Source organism: Leucopleurus acutus, assembly GCF_964270905.1.
Source record: "Leucopleurus acutus genome assembly, chromosome: 13".
NCBI lineage: Eukaryota > Metazoa > Chordata > Mammalia > Artiodactyla > Delphinidae > Leucopleurus > Leucopleurus acutus.
In genome coordinates this window covers 82,049,314-82,066,589 of record NC_139155.1, presented here as the reverse complement: position 1 = coordinate 82,066,589, position 17,276 = coordinate 82,049,314, and the positions used below count along the sequence as shown (strand labels likewise).

At 34.3% G+C, this 17,276-nt stretch overlaps 1 protein-coding gene across 1 annotated transcript in view; it reads left to right on the top strand.

Annotated features, from left to right (window-relative positions):
* The window catches only part of IFT81 (intraflagellar transport 81), an 81,272-nt gene that overhangs the window by 4,760 nt on the left and 59,236 nt on the right, over window positions 1–17,276 (top strand). Inside the window, exons 4-9 of the mRNA XM_082853347.1 lie at window positions 353–442; window positions 2,923–2,988; window positions 3,303–3,413; window positions 5,398–5,482; window positions 10,919–11,082; window positions 12,389–12,484. Coding sequence (XP_082709473.1) covers window positions 353–442; window positions 2,923–2,988; window positions 3,303–3,413; window positions 5,398–5,482; window positions 10,919–11,082; window positions 12,389–12,484 — 612 coding nt within the window. The remainder of the gene's footprint in view (window positions 1–352; window positions 443–2,922; window positions 2,989–3,302; window positions 3,414–5,397; window positions 5,483–10,918; window positions 11,083–12,388; window positions 12,485–17,276) is intronic.

The window sequence follows — 17,276 nt, the reverse complement described above, 5'->3', positions numbered from 1 at the left end:
GGTGTCTGTGCTGAGACCTGAAGGATTAATAGGAGCTATCCTGGCAAATGGTGAGGGAGTCATAGAGTATTCTCAGAGGGAATAGGGTGTGTAAAGTGAAGGTGGAATATTCCAGGGATTGAAAGAAGATCAACAAAGCTAGTGAATAGAGTGTTAGTTAGGGAAGTAACCAGAGAAATCTTTAGAGGCCAGATTATATACACCAACTTTTTTTGTGTCCTGTATAAATGTTTAAGGATATATTTAAATGCTGTTCTATACCGATTAAGTAATCACTTTAATAGATAACCTGATTAAGAAAAGCCTACTGGATCTAGTCACTAGTTTATAATTTTTTAACTTGTTCTTTTAGTATGAAGATTTGATGGAAGCCTTTAAAACTTTGCATAAAGAATGTGAGCAGCTCAAGACATCTGGATTTTCTACAGCAGAAATAAGAAGGGTAAAGGAAAAAAACATAATAACCATTTTTTGGGGAACTTGAATTAAATTCAGTATGAGTCTTAAGATTATGTGGAAACTAGTGATAGCAAATGGCAAATTTTCTTTTGTAGGACCTTTGCTTATTCTTTACTGAAGAAATTAATGAGGCCAGGGTAACTTCATAATTAGTTCTTATGTACTATATAGACCATTACCATGGATTAAAAGCAATTAAAATTTGGGTCTTGGGCTTCCCTGGTGGCGCAGTGGTTGAGAGTCTGCCTGCTGATGCAGGGGACATGGGTTCGTGCCCCGGTCCGGGAAGATCCCATATGCTGCGGAGCGGCTGGGCCCGTGAGCCATGGCCGCTGAGCCTGCACGTCCAGAGCCTGTGCTCCACAACTGGAGAGGCCACAACAGTGAGAGGCCCGCATACTGCAAAAAAAAAAAAAAAAAAATTGGGTCTTTATCTAATATATATATATGATATAGAAAAAAAAATATATGTGTGTGTGTATTTGGGATCATGCTATACATAATTATTTGTTTTTTTAATCATTACATGGGAATATATTCCCATTGTTATCTTTCTACAGTATGATTTTTCATGACTAAATTTATATTAATTATTAATATTAATTTAATATTCTGTGGTATGGATAGTCTAACAATTTTTGGTGTTTTGTTTTCATTTTTTGCTGTCATAGATAATGCTGTGATTATCTTCTACATAAATTTATTTGGGGGTACCTGCGATTGTTTCCTTAGAGTAAATTCCTAGAAGTAGAATTGATTATTAAAGCATATGAGAATTTTTAGGACTTTTGATGTATGTTACTTAGTGTTCTCCAAAAAATGTCTTTATATTCTTGCTAGGTGTGTAAGTTCTTTCTCTAAACAATTGCTAGTTCTCACTTTCATGGATGTTGTATTTTTAGAAATCACATCTTTATCTTTTCATTCGAACAGGAAACATTAGAAGTTGCTTCCTCAGGGAGGCCTTCCCTGATTCCCTAGATAGATTAGTTCCCCCCAGTTCTTTCTGTTTCATAACACTCATTACACTTATGATTATTTTAATGCCTGTCTTACCAACTGTATTTAAACCCAGTGAGGGCAGGGACCACGTCTACATATCTTGTTCACCACAGTATCCCCAGTGCCTATCACAGTGCCCTGCATGTCGGAGGTTCTCAATAAGAGTTTGAGAATGTATGTATGAATGTATAAGAAATGAAAGATGAACTCACATCTAATGGAAAAGAAAGACCCATAAGTAGATAGTTATCACAAAGTATGGAATAAGAGTGATGTCTGTCTATGGTTCCTCCATTATGTCATGTGAGTAAACTAAAATGATAAAATAACTTAGCGTCTGTGATTTTAATTTTATTAATTATTACCAAAGTATTTTTCAACATATTCTTTGTAAAGAAGTATGATTAAGCAAAAAATAGAAAATAATTCACTCAAAATGCCATGCTCTAGTGATAACTGCTACTGATATTTTAGTGAATATATTTAATATATTTTTCTTGGTATTATATTATATATAAATGTTATAATCTGCTTCTTTCAAGTAATGTCATATCATGACTTTTTCTCATGTCATTCAACGTTCTTCATGATTTTTAGTGATTTTCATTGTGTTGTGCCATGATTTACTTAATAATCCTCAGACATTTGGGTCATTTCCAAATTTCAGATATAATTGACATCTATGAGGATCTTTATAGATTCCCAGAGGTGAAATTACTGAGCCAGAATGCATACACATTTATTTTAAGACTTTTGATATTGTTCTTCAATATAATGCCACCAGTAGTAACAGTGCTTATTTCCCCAAATCCTGTCAGTACTGACTACCGTATATATTTTTCCTTTTATTATTACTGTGAGAGTTAGCCTATTAGTTTTTTGGGTTAGGAAGGATTTTTTGTTTGTTTTCACTAGAAACTATTGTGGAGCTGGTTAAAAGACATTTTTGAAATCTTTATTTTTAGAAATGGAATTGGTTAATTGACAAAACCAGATACAAATTTATGTCTTGAAAACACCATAGCCTTAAAAATAATTTTGGTGGAAAATTGACAGAATATATAGTTTGGTATTTAACAGAGCAGACGGGATGTCAGCAGCTGTTGTTCATGTTTTTAGACCTGTACACTTTCCATTATAGAAGATTTTTGAAAAATCATGTGCCCATATTTGGAATCAGAACACAAATGTCTGGTTGGCAGCTTTACCTTACTGCTTTGTAACCTGTTTCAGTTGCTTTTCTAGATGAACACCAAGCTACCAAATAAATTACCCTGCATAAAGAACCCTGGGGTGAGGGGTGGGAATAGAAATGCCCTTCATCCAAAAGAGGATCTTTGTTCCTTAATGCTCTGGTTATAAATGATGGAAATGGTAGATGCATAATCATGTAAAGACCTTATCTGAATTCTACAGACAAAGAATACTTTTTCTTATAACGTCTTCTTGACTACTTTTTAGGATATCAGTGCAATGGAGGAAGAAAAGGATCAGCTCATTAAGAGAGTTGAACGTTTGAAGAAAAGGGTAAGGCAAGAATTAGCACTGTAAGACTTTGGCCCCAATTCCCAAGGACTTGCAAAGATTTAGGAATGCAAATAAAGATTAAGCAAGGCATGAGTGTACATCGGAGGCTGGAGTCAAATACATTGATGGAAAGGGAATCTCCCTAGGCAGCAGCCCAAAACTTGTTAAGGACCTGGAGTCTGAAACTTTAGTGTCATCTCTAGGGAATACTGTTTACCAAAAGGAAATGATTAAGTGGATGTCTGAGTCACATGACATGCTAATGTCTTTCTTAAACCTGATAGTAATATATACTATTTATTCCCTCACTGTAGGTGGAGACAGTTCAGAATCATCAACGGATGCTTAAAATAGCAAGGCAACTTCGAGTTGAGAAAGAGAGAGAAGAATTTCTTGCACAACAGAAACAGGAACAAAAGAATCAGGTACCCACATAAAAGTTTATATTCTCATTGTGAAAGAAATAGTTCCTGCTGATCATTCAAATGTAAAGAAGACTTTTTAGAATTGTAGTTCACGATTCCCTTTGTTAACATGATGAAATACTCTTTTTAAGAGTATTGTGTGGTAAGCTTCCCTGGTGGCGCAGTGGTTAAGAATCTGCCTGCCAATGCAGGGGACATGGGTTCGAACCCTGGTCTGGGAAGATCCCACATGCTGTGGAGCAACTAAGCCCGTGAGCCACAACTACTGAGCCTGCACATCTGGAGCCTATACTCCGCAACGGGAGAGGCCGCAAGAGTGAGAGGCCCGTGCACCGCGATGAAGAGTGGCCCCTGCTCGCCGCAACTGGAGAAAGCTGTTGCACAGAAACGAAGACCCAACACAGCCAAAAATAAAATATAAAGTAAATAAATAAATTTATAAAAACAAACAAACAAACAACAACAAAAAAAGAGTATTGTGTGGCACCAACAGCAAAAACAATACCATCTTTTGGGTTCTATTCTCTGTAGGTATCTATACACTATCTTTTGGCCCATGCTTAACTCATGTTGTTCCAGCATTACAGAATATCCATTGTAATGTTAAGCAGTAAGATTAACTGCTAATAAAACTTCTAGAATCTCTTAAAGGGTGTCCTGAGATTGTGGGGCTATGAAAAAACATCCATTTTATTCCACTGATCACTGTATTCTTTACACTTTACTCCATGGGCAAATAAGCAGATCTTGAAAAGGCTCAAAATTACCCACACTCCACGTTTTTAGACTTTGCCTTAAAGAAAAAATAATTTGGCCAGAATTTCTTTTTTTAAAAAAATTTATTTATTTTATTTATTTATTTTTGGCTGCATTTGGTCTTCATTGCTGCACGTAGGTTTTCTTTAGTTGCAGCGAGCAGGGGCTACTGTTTGCTGTGGTGCGCGGGCTTCCCATTGCAGAGGCTTCTCTTGTTGTGGAGCATGGGCTCTAGGCACACGGGCTTCAGTAGTTGCGGTGCATGGGCTCAGTGGTTGTGGCTCATGGGCTCTAGAGCACAGGCTCAGTAGTTGTGGCGCATGGGCTTAGTTGCTCCACGGCATGTGGGATCTTCCCGGACCAGGGCTCGAACCTGTGTCCCCTGCACTGGCAAGTGGATTCTTAACCACTGCGCCACCAGGGAATTCCCGGCCAGAAAGTATTTCTTCTATTTTATTAAAAATCTATCTTAGGGCTTCCCTGGTGGTGCAGTGGTTGAGAGTCCGCCTGCCGATGCAGGGGACACGGGTTCGTGCCCCGGTCTGGGAAGATTCCACATGCTGTGGAGCGGCTGGGCCCGTGAGCCATGGCCGCTGAGCCTGCGTGTCCGGAGCCTGTGCTCCGCGACGGGAGAGGCCACAACAGTGAGAGGCCTGTGTACCGCAAAAAAAAAAAAAAAAAAAAAAAAAAAAAAATCTATCTTAACACTGAGTAGACTTGTACATTAAAAATATATTTCAAATCAGCTTCATTTCCTACTAAGTGAGCAGTTTAAATGTTTGGCTCTTTTGGAACTTGGCTTGGCATCATAATAGTTACCCTGCAGCAGTAAGCTGCATTGCCCACGCCCTGAATGGTTACTTAGCATCAGTTTCCGATTCCTGAGCCATCATTTCTGAGAATGCTAGCATTCCTTAGAATAAAGAAAACCATGTTTTAACAAGAAAAGCCTGGTGCATATACTTTTCTAACCAGCATTTTTCCTTGATCACCTAATTCAACAAATAACTAAAGAAAAAGTTTCTGAAAGCTTTTCTTTTAAGTTTTACATGAGAGGGTATTGAGCGAACCAATTACATTTTGGGTTTAGCTTAGTAATTTTTTAGTTCTTATCATTTGTTCCCTTTACAGCATAATAATTATGTGGAACTTGTATTTTTCATTGCATGTCTATGAATGGTAGGTTTCATTAGACTAAGGAAGTAATAGATCTAATTGTATTTTAAAGCTATTTCATGCAGTGCAGAGACTGCAAAGAATACAAAACCAGTTGAAAAGTATGCGCCATGCAGCAGCAGATGCGAAGCCTGAAAGTAAGTGGAAATTATATGATGATCATATAATATGATATAAGTCATCATATTAGCGAGAATATTAATTTAAATCAGTAGTCTTCCTTACTAATGGGAACTAATTATCATCAAGTGATAGCTCAGCATTTTAGGGCATCATTTCCTAGCTAGCAAGTGACAGCCCTGATGAAGACATCCTTAAGTGTTCACCTGTGGTTTTTAAATTCCCTTTCAGTGTTTTGTCAGAGGGTGAACTAATGACAACCACGATGGAGAGAGGCTCTCTGGTGTGTGAATGTATAAAATACTTAGAATGTATTTTATGAGAATGATGGATGGAAAAAATGTGAATATTGTTTTAGTGCCAGGGCTATAAAGAAAAAGAGTAAAATGCTGGACCCTTAAAACTGAGTGTTTCATATTTTGGGTTGTGCTAATGACATGGGTATCCCTGGCTCTGCTGGCACATTAGCTTTACATAGAGGATACATTGTTCTGATATCCCAGATTATACCACCAAACCTATCCTAGGCATTTTTAAAGTGTGCTCATCAGAAGGGAGACCATGTAAATTGGAAGAGCAGTAAAAAGTTCTCATTGGTATTGGAGAAATATTTCAGTATAAATATCCAGCTATGGGAAGGTTAATTTATCTTTTTCTAGTATTCTGTGAAATATTATACTCTAAGATATAATATACAGAATGACTGTAATAAAAAAGACAGTCAATAACAGGTGTTGACAAGGATGTAGAGAAATTGGAACCTGCATACTTTGCTAGTGGGAATGTAAAATGATGCATCCACTTTGGAAAACAGTTTGGCAGTTCCTCAAAGTGTTAAACCTAGAATTACCATATGATCCGGCAATTTTATTCTACCAAGAGAGTTTAAAACTTATGTCCACCCAAAAAGTTGTACATAAATGTTCATAGCAGCATTGTTCATAATAGCCAAAAAGTAAAAACAACCCCAGTATCCCTAAACTGATGAATGAATAAACAAACTGTAGCATATCCATACAGTGGAATGTTATTCAACATTAAAAGGAATGAAGTGTTGATACATGCTACAATATGCATGAACCCCAAAAACATCTTAAGTGAAAGAAACTAGTCACAAAAACATATTATATGACCCCATTTGTATGAAATTTCCAGAATAAGCAAATCCATAGAGATGGAAGTCAAACTAGTGATTGCCTAGGGTTGGGGAACTGTAGGGGAGGACAGCTGTGTTGGTAGGTGGATGATGGGGGGAGGAGGTGACTGCTAGTGGGTATAGAGGCTTCTTTTTAAGCTGATTAAAATTGTCTAAAATTGATTGTGGTAATCGTTACACAATTCTGTGAATTTACTAAAAGCCATTGAATTGTACACTTTAAACAGATGAATTTTATGGCTGTGTGGTAAATTATATCTCAATAAAGCTGTTGAAAGAGGTAATACAGTATTTCCTTGATTCTAGACACATGTTCTTTACCATTTTAATTGGTTTTGCAATTGAGATACATCTTATACTTTATGTATGAATTTCACATGGTATTTGTAATTTAGTTGATGGCATCTTAAAATCAAGGAAATACGGCATATTTAATTGATATTTAAGAAACCAGTATAGTACTCCCTATAAAATGTATGGTTCATACGTATTAATTAGTGGCTTTCCATAGAATCTCTGACTCCTCTCAGTCATAAATTCAGATTCAAGCAGTACCTGGAAGTTGCCATGCATTTAGTTGTTGGTGTCATTTGATTCCTTATTCACTAGGTTTTCACCTTTTAGGAGAATGTTTAGGACAAAAGAAAGTAATTTTTTAGTGCTTTTTTTCCTCCTTAGTATTGTATATAGTATATCTTTTTAGTATATGTTCTTTGGGTTTGATGTAGGTTCCTTCACATCTTTACTGTAAAAAAATTAAGATAAATCTTCAAAAGAAATTCCTTAAATTATAGCCATTTAAAAATTAATATCAATAAGCAATTTGTTTTCATATGTCTATCCTTGCTAAGAAATTTCTAGAACTTAACATTAATAGTGAATTTTTGAAAATGAAGGTAATGTATATAAGAATTGAAAGATTTGGTATGCAGAAAAATTGATTGATCAGTACAGTTTAATACAACTTAAAATGTTAGCCTGAACATGTGTTTCTGCTTATCCTCAGTTTTATTTGGTTAAATATTTCTTGCTATTATGTTTTAATTCTGGTAACTAAACAGAATATCCAAAGATATTTATAGTATTAGTAATATTTCATTTTTTGTTTGAATTGATAGACTTTGTTTTGCTTTGGCTTTCTAGCCTAAATAGAATTGTTTGGGCCAGGAAATACATAATTATTTAGTAATAAAATGGACAAATAAAGTTGTTCTGTTTTGGGCATCTCTCGAAATGTTAGTAGATGATGCTAAACAGTAAAGTCAATTGTGTTGTTACGCAGTAACAGAAGTAATTGGCTCAAAACCAATAGTCCATTAATTCAGTGTTTACTGGACATCTGCTACTTGTCAGATACTGTGCTAAGTGCTAGGAATAGAAAGAAAAGCTATTTCTATTAAAGTGCTCACAGTCTAATGGAGAAATGACAAGCAGTGGACAATTATAATGCAGTGTGACAAATACACCGATGGAGCTCAGCACAGGCTCCCATGAGAACAAAGAGGCAAAGAGCACTAAACGCTAACACAGAGTCAAATGGTTTCCTGGAGGTGTGGCAATTGAGTTAAATTAAAGCTGGAGAGGTAGAAGAGTGGAAGACATTCCATGCCAAGGCAGAGTGACCTAAAAGAACATAAATGTAGTAAGCTAAGCAAATGATGGAGGAAGAAGTAGCGATAAAAGGGCAGGCTTCTTCTGACTGCTTGTCTTTGAAAAGAAAGCAAGGGAGAGAGTGTGCAAATGATTGAGAAATATAGTACTGTGCATAGATTGAGGCAGGGTAGTGGTCTAGTGGTGTTCACATTGCTGGAGAGTCAGTCAGACAAAGGAAGATTGGAAGATTCAGGAGGAAAAGGTGAGAATTGGTAACAACCTTTCCTGTGTGCTCCCATTGTGTCCCTGTATTGCGCTGAATGTTCTACAGCAATTACCATAATATGTTAATTGTTGGCATATCTGACTCTGACACAGCTAAACAGGCTAGTCACCAAGTCATAATTGTTCTTTCTATTTTCAGGCCTTAGCACACAGATTACACACAGCCAGCATTCAGTAAACAATCTGTTAAATAGTTGGGTGGTGGGAGTAGAGACCTTAACCCTGCATAGGAAGAAAATGATCTTTTCCACGGGTAGGAGGGAAATCAAGTAAGAAAAAAAAATGGCTGAAAATATAAAAATAAGGTATTATGTGTGCAATATATGTTTTTTGTGGATGGACAGGGAGTGGGGAGCAGGAAGTTAAGGAGTTCCTGATTTGTTGACATCTTTCTGGGAAGCAGAGTCTTAAGGATTATATTCAGCAGCCTAGGAAAAGAGTAAATTAAACAGATGTTCAGTTGCTTCAGGTATTTAGTTTAATAAGGTCCATCGAAATTTTTTAGTAACAACAAATGGCTTACAAAAAATTTCTGTTTGCTTAAATAACATAAAAGTATTTTTAGTATAACAGTATAATTTGTATTTTTTCAGAGTAACAGCTGTATTATAAAATACTCACTTGTTAATTCATCTTTATACTCTACATATTCCTGAGATTTATTATGTAAAAGAAGCTACTCATTTAGTTGTAATAGGATCAGTGAGACGTTTTCAAAGGGTTTTTAATCAAAATGTTTGCGGAGATCTTAAGTGACCTTATATTTAATTTCACCAGGATTTTCAAAGATAATTTTTAAAAAACTGCATAGAAACGTGTCCACTTTTCATAAGTTAAAATTTTTAAGAGAAGAATTTAAAATGTGATGGAAACTCTGTTTTTGTTTTTTAATAGCTTTACTGAGGTAAAATGGACATACAGTAAACAGCACATGTTTAGAGTATACACTTGATAAATTTTGACATACATATACACTAGTGAAACTGTCAACCTTAATCAAAATAACAAATATATCCATCACCCCTAAACATTTCCTTGTGCCCCTTTGTAATATCTCACTCCTGTCCCTCTCTGCCTCTCTAACCCACCCCAGGCAACCATTGATCTGCTTTCTGTTACTATAGATTGGTTTGTATTTTCTAGAATTAGAAACTTTTTTTAAATAAGGAAAGTAATATTAAAGAATTTTAAATCTTTAAAAACATTTTAGATTTTGATTTCTTGCATCTCTGATTACATGTACTATGTTTAAGAACTTGAAGGTGGAAAAACTAGTCATCTAATAGCCAAAGAAGCCAGGTGGTAGAGTTAATCGGAAACCATATAGGAATGTCTGCCTAATTATAGTGTGATTCAGTAAACACTTTCTTTTCCCTTCCTATCCCCAGTCCCTAAAAAAAGAGGTGGAAAATTGTAGGGATGAATGGAAGACTCGTGAATTTACCATTAATAAAATTTTACACATTAATATACGGTTAGCACAGCAGAACTAAAAATAATTTTAAGGCTTTGGCTGAGATTTATTATGCAATCTACGTACGTAGATTACTTAAACCGGAAATCCAGTGTTTTAAAAAGTCAAGCCAGAATTTGTAAATGTGTAATGGAAAGATCTGAAATAAACTTTTTAAAGCTCTCAAGGCTGGGAATTTATAACAAAACCATTATTCACTGAAAATCTGTATATGTGTATGTTTGTTCACTCTGCCAGAATAAGAAAATGTATTTTAAGTTGCCACTTAACTGTCAACTAATACTGCCAGAATAAGAAAATGTAATTTAAGTTGCCACTTAACTGTAAACTAATACTTTACAAAATCAAAACTACCAAACATGGAAAACTGAAAATGTTTATGAATGTAGATAATTTCTCTTTTTCAGATTTTAACTTGTACCTTTAGTAATATCTTCATTGGTTTAAAGCTAAAAATGATAATGTATTACCATTTATGAAGTATTAGAATAGAAATATAAATTGCATCATAAGTACTGCAAAAGAAGAAGAATAAATGACCACTTATAGAAGAAATAACCTGGATTAGATTTCATTTGTGTTGTCATTTGGTTCATGGATTCCTTAAATACTTAGACGACAAAATATGACCCAACAAAATATTTGGCACCGTAAAGGTTATTTTTGCATATTGTGGACTGTAAAAGAATTAGGTGGTAATTTGGAAAGATCATAATATTACTTTTTCTATAATTTAAATATTCTTCTATGTAAATTGTCCTTCATTATCACTCTAATTAACAGCAAAAAATTTCAGTGGCCAATCTTTTATTGTTCTATGCTAGGTATTATACAGAATGCTCTCAATGGATGTGCCGTACTATGCAGGTCTTATGTTTTAAAATGTACAAAGCATCACTTTACCTACTCTCTTGGGCTGAATATTCATTTATTTTATTTTTATAGGTTTAATGAAGAGGCTAGAGGAGGAGATAAAGTTTAATTCATATATGGTAACTGAAAAATTTCCTAAAGAATTAGAGAACAAGAAAAAAGAATTGCATTTTTTACAGAAAGTGGTTTCAGAGCCTGCTATGGGTCATTCTGATCTTCTTGAACTTGAATCTAAAGTAAGTAACAATCATCTTCTTTTTATAAGCTTCCAATTTTATCTCATCCCCACTCCTGTGAAAATTATGTGAACTGCTTTCTATAGTGTCCTACTCTTGACTGTTAAGTTAACCTGTGCTAAGAGCTGACAGCTCTTATGAGGAGTTGTTCTTTATGAGAAATTATAGCACATAATGCTGTCACTTAATCCACATGGTGTTATAAAAACCTAGTCAACTGATTAGGAAAGTGGGTAAATTGGATATATAAATTAATGTATATGATTGACTCATAAGTTTATATATTCAGAATATAATAATTTAGTTGACAATTTTTAAAATATCGTAAATGTGATTACTTTTTATTTCCAAGAATAATGTTATAGCAATTTTGTATTTAAAGCTAATGTTTTTTATTAGCTTTTTATGCCTGCTTTGGAATTACTAAACTTTCTTGTAATGCTCATTGAAACCTGGTATAACATTTTTCTTCCCTAAAAACACTAATCAAATGTATATTTTTTAAAATAATAATTAAATATCATGAAAATTGATTGAAAGATTTTGACTTTAATGTGCTTAATAGCCACTACAATTAAATACATAATTCTAATGATTTTATTCTTTTAATTTATGTATAGAAATTAGTTGTCCAAGTCAGATTTGGCTCAGTTTAATGTTATAAGATTAACAGGAAAATTCTAGTTTTTCAAAGGATAGTTATACTGAAAGCCATGTAATTTAAAAAAATTTATTATAGGACTATATGCTTCTGTTGGCTTTATTCAGTTTTACTACATTTGAGCAAAGTTTGGATTAATCAATAGGATAAGTGACAGCTATTATAGAATCATAGATCATTCATTAGAACAGGAAGGGTTTTTAGATGTCATTCATGTCAACTCTCAGCTGGGTTCGTGAATTCCTTGTACTAAATCCCTGGGGAATGTTAGTCCAGATTTGCTTTATCACTTACAGTTACTTGAAAGTCACAGCCTAGGTGAAGGGATAACTTCAGATTTTTAGAAATCATCTTTTTGATAGTAATATATAAATATTTCATGTAGAATACTTTAGGATAATTTAGATATAGATGGTTAAATCCATGTAAGTAATCAAATTGTGTAAATATATATCATGAACTGTGAAATGCAAGTTGTCTCTAAAAGTAATCGTAACAGCCCACTCATAATGTTAATGGAGCTGATCCTCCCATCAAATTACTGATAATAACAACTGTAAATTCAAAGTTTTTTTTGGCCAGATGTCCCTTAGTTTGGGTAATCATAGGCAGAGTTTTAACCTTTTTATTTTCATACTGTTTTAGATAAATGAAATAAACACACAGATCAGTCAGCTGATTGAAAAGAAAATGATGAGAAATGAGCCAATTGAAGGCAAACTGTCACTATATAGGCAACAGGTAAGACCACTCCTTTTGGTTCACATATTTAGGTCTGTAATCTTGTTGGTGAACATTTTCATTAATACCATCGTCTGTGTTATCGATAGTCTTAAAGTGAGAAGGAAGCAAAGAATAAATGTTCTCCTGTCATTGCTAATCTCCAGATTATAAGAAAGAATTTGTGGAAAAGCCACAAAAGACACATGTTCAGGTTTGAAATTCAATATATCTGATAATGCTTAGTTTCCTTAGTGTCTGCCAACTGTGGTGATAGAGCTCTTTGTGGTTATATCTGTGAGTGTGAAATTTGATTTTTTATATGAATGCTTACTTTAAGTGATATAAATAAGACTATTTATAATCTTTAATGAACTAAAGGCAATATACTTTTTCAGGTTTAAAGTTAGTTTGAAAAAATACAGAATAAATTGAATTTTAGTGCTAAGGCATTTATCATTTTATCCAGAAGTCATGAGGGTATATATGTTGTTATGTATTTCTAGACAGAAGGCTCAAATGACAGCCATGGATTACCTGACAAGAACCTTGGCAAGAAGAGTTTAGTGTGAAGAGCATTCTGTAACCTCAGAAAATACTGAGCAGCATAACAAAGCATTATTCAAGGATACTAGAATTTTTAAAAAAAACTTTTTATAATGGAAAAATTTAACCATATATGAAGGTAGAGAAAATAGTTCAGTAAACCCTCGTGTGTCCCTCAGCTATAGCAATCATGGCCATTCTTATTTCATCTATACCCCCCGCCCCAACTGGATTATTTGAAGCAAATCTTAGACTTCATATAATTTCATCTACAAATATCTCAGAACGTGTCTTTAAAAAATACTTTTAAAAAACTTAACATACCACATTTGAACACTTTTATTACTTCCTTAATATTGGCAAATATCCAATCAATGTTCAGATTTCCTTGATTGTCTCTTTCTTTCTTTTTTTCCTTTCCTGTTTTTTTTTCCCCCAGTGGCTTTGTTTTAATTAGGATCCATACAGGATTTATACACTGCATTTGGTTGATATATTTGTCTCTTTTAATCTATAGGCTCTCTTCCCTACTTATTTATCCATTCATTTAATAATTTTCTTGCAGTTTTTTTAATTGAAACTTGTTTATTTATCCTATAGCATTTCCCATAGTTGGTGTTTTACTGATTGCAACCTGATGGTGTCCTTTTAAAATGTTCCTCTGTTTCCTGTATTTCCTATATATTAGATCTAGAAGCTTGAACAGGTTCTGTTTTGATTTTTTTTTTTTTTTTGGTCAAGACTATAAGTGGTATTTTATACTTTCATTTGGAGGGACTAATGTCTGGTTGTCTCTTTTTTTGTGATTTTTTTTGTGCCATTGATTATCAGTGCCTGCCCATTTATTTCATTAGGGATAATAAAATGTTGATACTATGATTCCTTCTTCATTTATTAGCAGGACTACTTTTTTTATTGAAATATAGTTGATTTACAGTGTTGTGTTAATTTCTGTTGTACAGCAAAGTGAATCAGTTATACATATATACATTCTTTTTTTATATTCTTTTCCATTATGACTTATCACAGAATATTGAATATAGTTCCCTGTGCTGTACAGTAGGACCTTGTTTTTGTCTTTCTCTTTCTGACTTACTTTACTTAGTATGATAATCTCTAGGTCCATCCATGTAGCTGCAAATGGCATTATTTCATTCTTTTTTTATGGCTGAGTAGTATTCCATTGTATATATGTACCATATCTTTATCCACTCATCTGTCAACGGACAGTTAGGTTGTTTCCATGTCTTGGCTATTGTGAATAGTGCTGCTATGAACATAGGGGTGCATGTGTCTTTTGAATTATGTTTTTGTCCATATATATGCCCAGGAGTAGTATTGCTGGATCATATGGCAACTCTATTTTCAGTTTTTTGAGGAACCTCCATACTGTTTTACACAGTGGCTGCACTAATTTAGATTCCGACCAACCGTGTAGGAGGGTTCCCTTTTCTCCACACCCTCTCCAGCATTTGTTATTTGTAGACGTCTTAATGATGGCCATTCTGACTGGTGTGAGGTGGTACCTCATTGTAGTTTTGACTTGCATTTCTCTAATAATTAGCGATGTTGGAGCTGGACTACTTCTGAAAAGAGAAACCTCCTCTCATCAGCTATTTGATTATCCTGGAGTATAGTTCATATAGGAAAGTCAGGGTACATGCTTGATTCTTATTTTTATTTTTCAGTTTTCAAAATGGATTGGTTGCGTCTAACATTAAAAATGATTAATTAGGGTTAGTTTTTAATTTTTTTGGTTTCTTATCTATTTAATGTTATTATGAACCATAGATGTAATGAAATTTAGGTTGCAGACATTTCCCTTAATGATGCTTAAATTGTCCCATTTTTGGCTGGTAGGAGGCTTTTCCAGTTAACTTCTGAGTCCTTTTAAAATACTATTTGTCTTTGATAACATCCTTGCTTTCTGGTATGATTAAGATAGTTTCTAGGCTCATCTTTTACATTTCCTACCCCAGTCTTGGAATTAGACTTTCTTCTATGAGCCTGATATGTTTTAGTAGGAAATGATATTTACAGACCACAATCTGGTATTAGTACTTCTCATTGCTACTGGGGTGGCCATTGTTTTTAGGTCTTTTTAGTGGACAGAGCTAGGAAGTATTTTTTCTCTTTCTCTCTCATAAAGTACACCATGAGTTCATACTGATCCTTTCAGTTCAGATTCAAGACTACTGGTTTTGTTTGTTTGTTTGTTTTTAGTTGATATAAAAATTTATTTGACCAAAATGTAGAAAAAGTGATAATATTACATATGATACAGTTGCAAGAATCTAAATGAAAAGTGTGGGTTTTTTTCAGTTGCACAACTTGCTAGTGTATCTCCTGGATAGTGTAATGCTTAGTGAGGGGCAGAAAATTTGGATAAGCTAGAAGCACAGGGTGATTTTTAGTCAGAATTGTAAGCCTGAGTTGGCCCCCACACTGCTGGGGAATGTGGAATGTTTCAGCTCTGAAATGTTAACTGAGAAAGCAGAAATATAACAAAGCCAAAATCTGCAGCCCTGTCTACAAAATACTCCATATCCAGTTTAATCAGGAGTTTCTTGGTCTTTTATTAACTTGGTCCTGAAGAATGAATTAAAATTCTAGGTAAGTAAATCTCCAATTTGCCATTCCCTGGAATATAGAGGAGATGAAGTTAGGTGATTACTTTTTTATCTCTACTTTGCTGTCAGAGAGGGCCATTCTGCCCAATATTTGTTTATAGAAAAACAGTTCTTGCTCAATTATTGATGGCTAGCAATCCTTTTGATATGGCTTCTCTGAATAGGAGGGAATTCTACAGTATTTGTTCCTGCTCAGTAGATGGCCTCATATCAGAGCAGATAAGCATGGGTCATTATTGGAATAAGACATCAGCTCCTCAGAGAACAACTTTAGAATGAAAGAAACATATAGAAGGTGTATCAAGGATCTATCCAGAAAATACTGGGTAATTATTATGACTCTTTTCCAAGCACTCTCATGCTGACTGCTCAGAGGATGTTTGCTTGGCATGGTGGAGTGTGGAAAAGAGCCAGGATGATTAGGTTAATCTCTCTGTGGTTTATGACTTCCCACAGTAAGCCCCACCTCCCCCTTTTTTGCTCTGGAAGGAAAAGACCCAACACCCATTTTAATATGATGGTCCCTGGCCTCCTGTAGTGTGACCAATGGTAGATATTCTTCAACCTTTTAAATTGACCCATGACTAGACATTGGAATCTGTGTTTTGAAAGTGTAGGGTTGTCTGTTCCACAAACGAAATGCCCTCCAGGACTACTGGGTTTTTACTTCACCTCATCAATCTCCCATTTTCCTCCTTATCCCAAATTGAAAATTCTGGTTCTCAGAAGCATCAACATAATTGCATTCATTATTTGCTTCATTCCATTGGCACCAACATAGTTCATCATTTGCTTAAATCCATGCATTACATGCAACAGTTTCAAAATAAAAGTACCAGTACTACCATCAAAAATACGATTACTGCTGAAAATTGTTTTTTAGTTTGTTTTGTCTTTAGGATATATCCCCCTAGGGTTATATAGTCAAATTACTGTTCTAAAGTTACTGGGAATAATTCTTCTGTATGGTTAGGCCACAAAGGAAACTGGATAAATATATATGGTCATTTTGATTTTTATGGATTACATTTTCGAGATTAATTTTATAATTATTTAAAATATTTACATGATTCCAAGTCAAACCTATAAAACAAGAAGTATTTGAAGTTTCTAGCATCTACCTCTGTGCTATCCATGCTATTCTTTCCTTCTCCCATAGGTATTTTTTAATTTTATAGTTTATTATTCCATTAAAAATAATACTACATATACATATATTCATATATTTCCATCCTCAGAGAAAGAAGAGCATATTATACACTTTTATTCTCCATGCTTTTTTCTTAATATATGCTTGTGAATAGTAAAATAATTTTTATTCCTTTATAACTTTATTGAGATACAGTTTACATACTGTACAATTCATCCATTTAAAATTTACAATTCAATGGTTTTTAGCATCACAGAGTTGTGCAATCATTACACAATCAATTTTAGAACATTTTTATCACCCCAAAAATAACCCCCAAAGCCATCATTAGCAGTCACTTCTCATTTCCCCCAAATCCTACCAAAGACCAAACTATCTCTATAAATTTGCCTGTCATGGACATTTCATATAAATGGAATCATACAATATGTGGTCCTTCGTGACTGGCTTCTTTTACTTAGTGTAAAGTTTTTAAAATTCATCCATG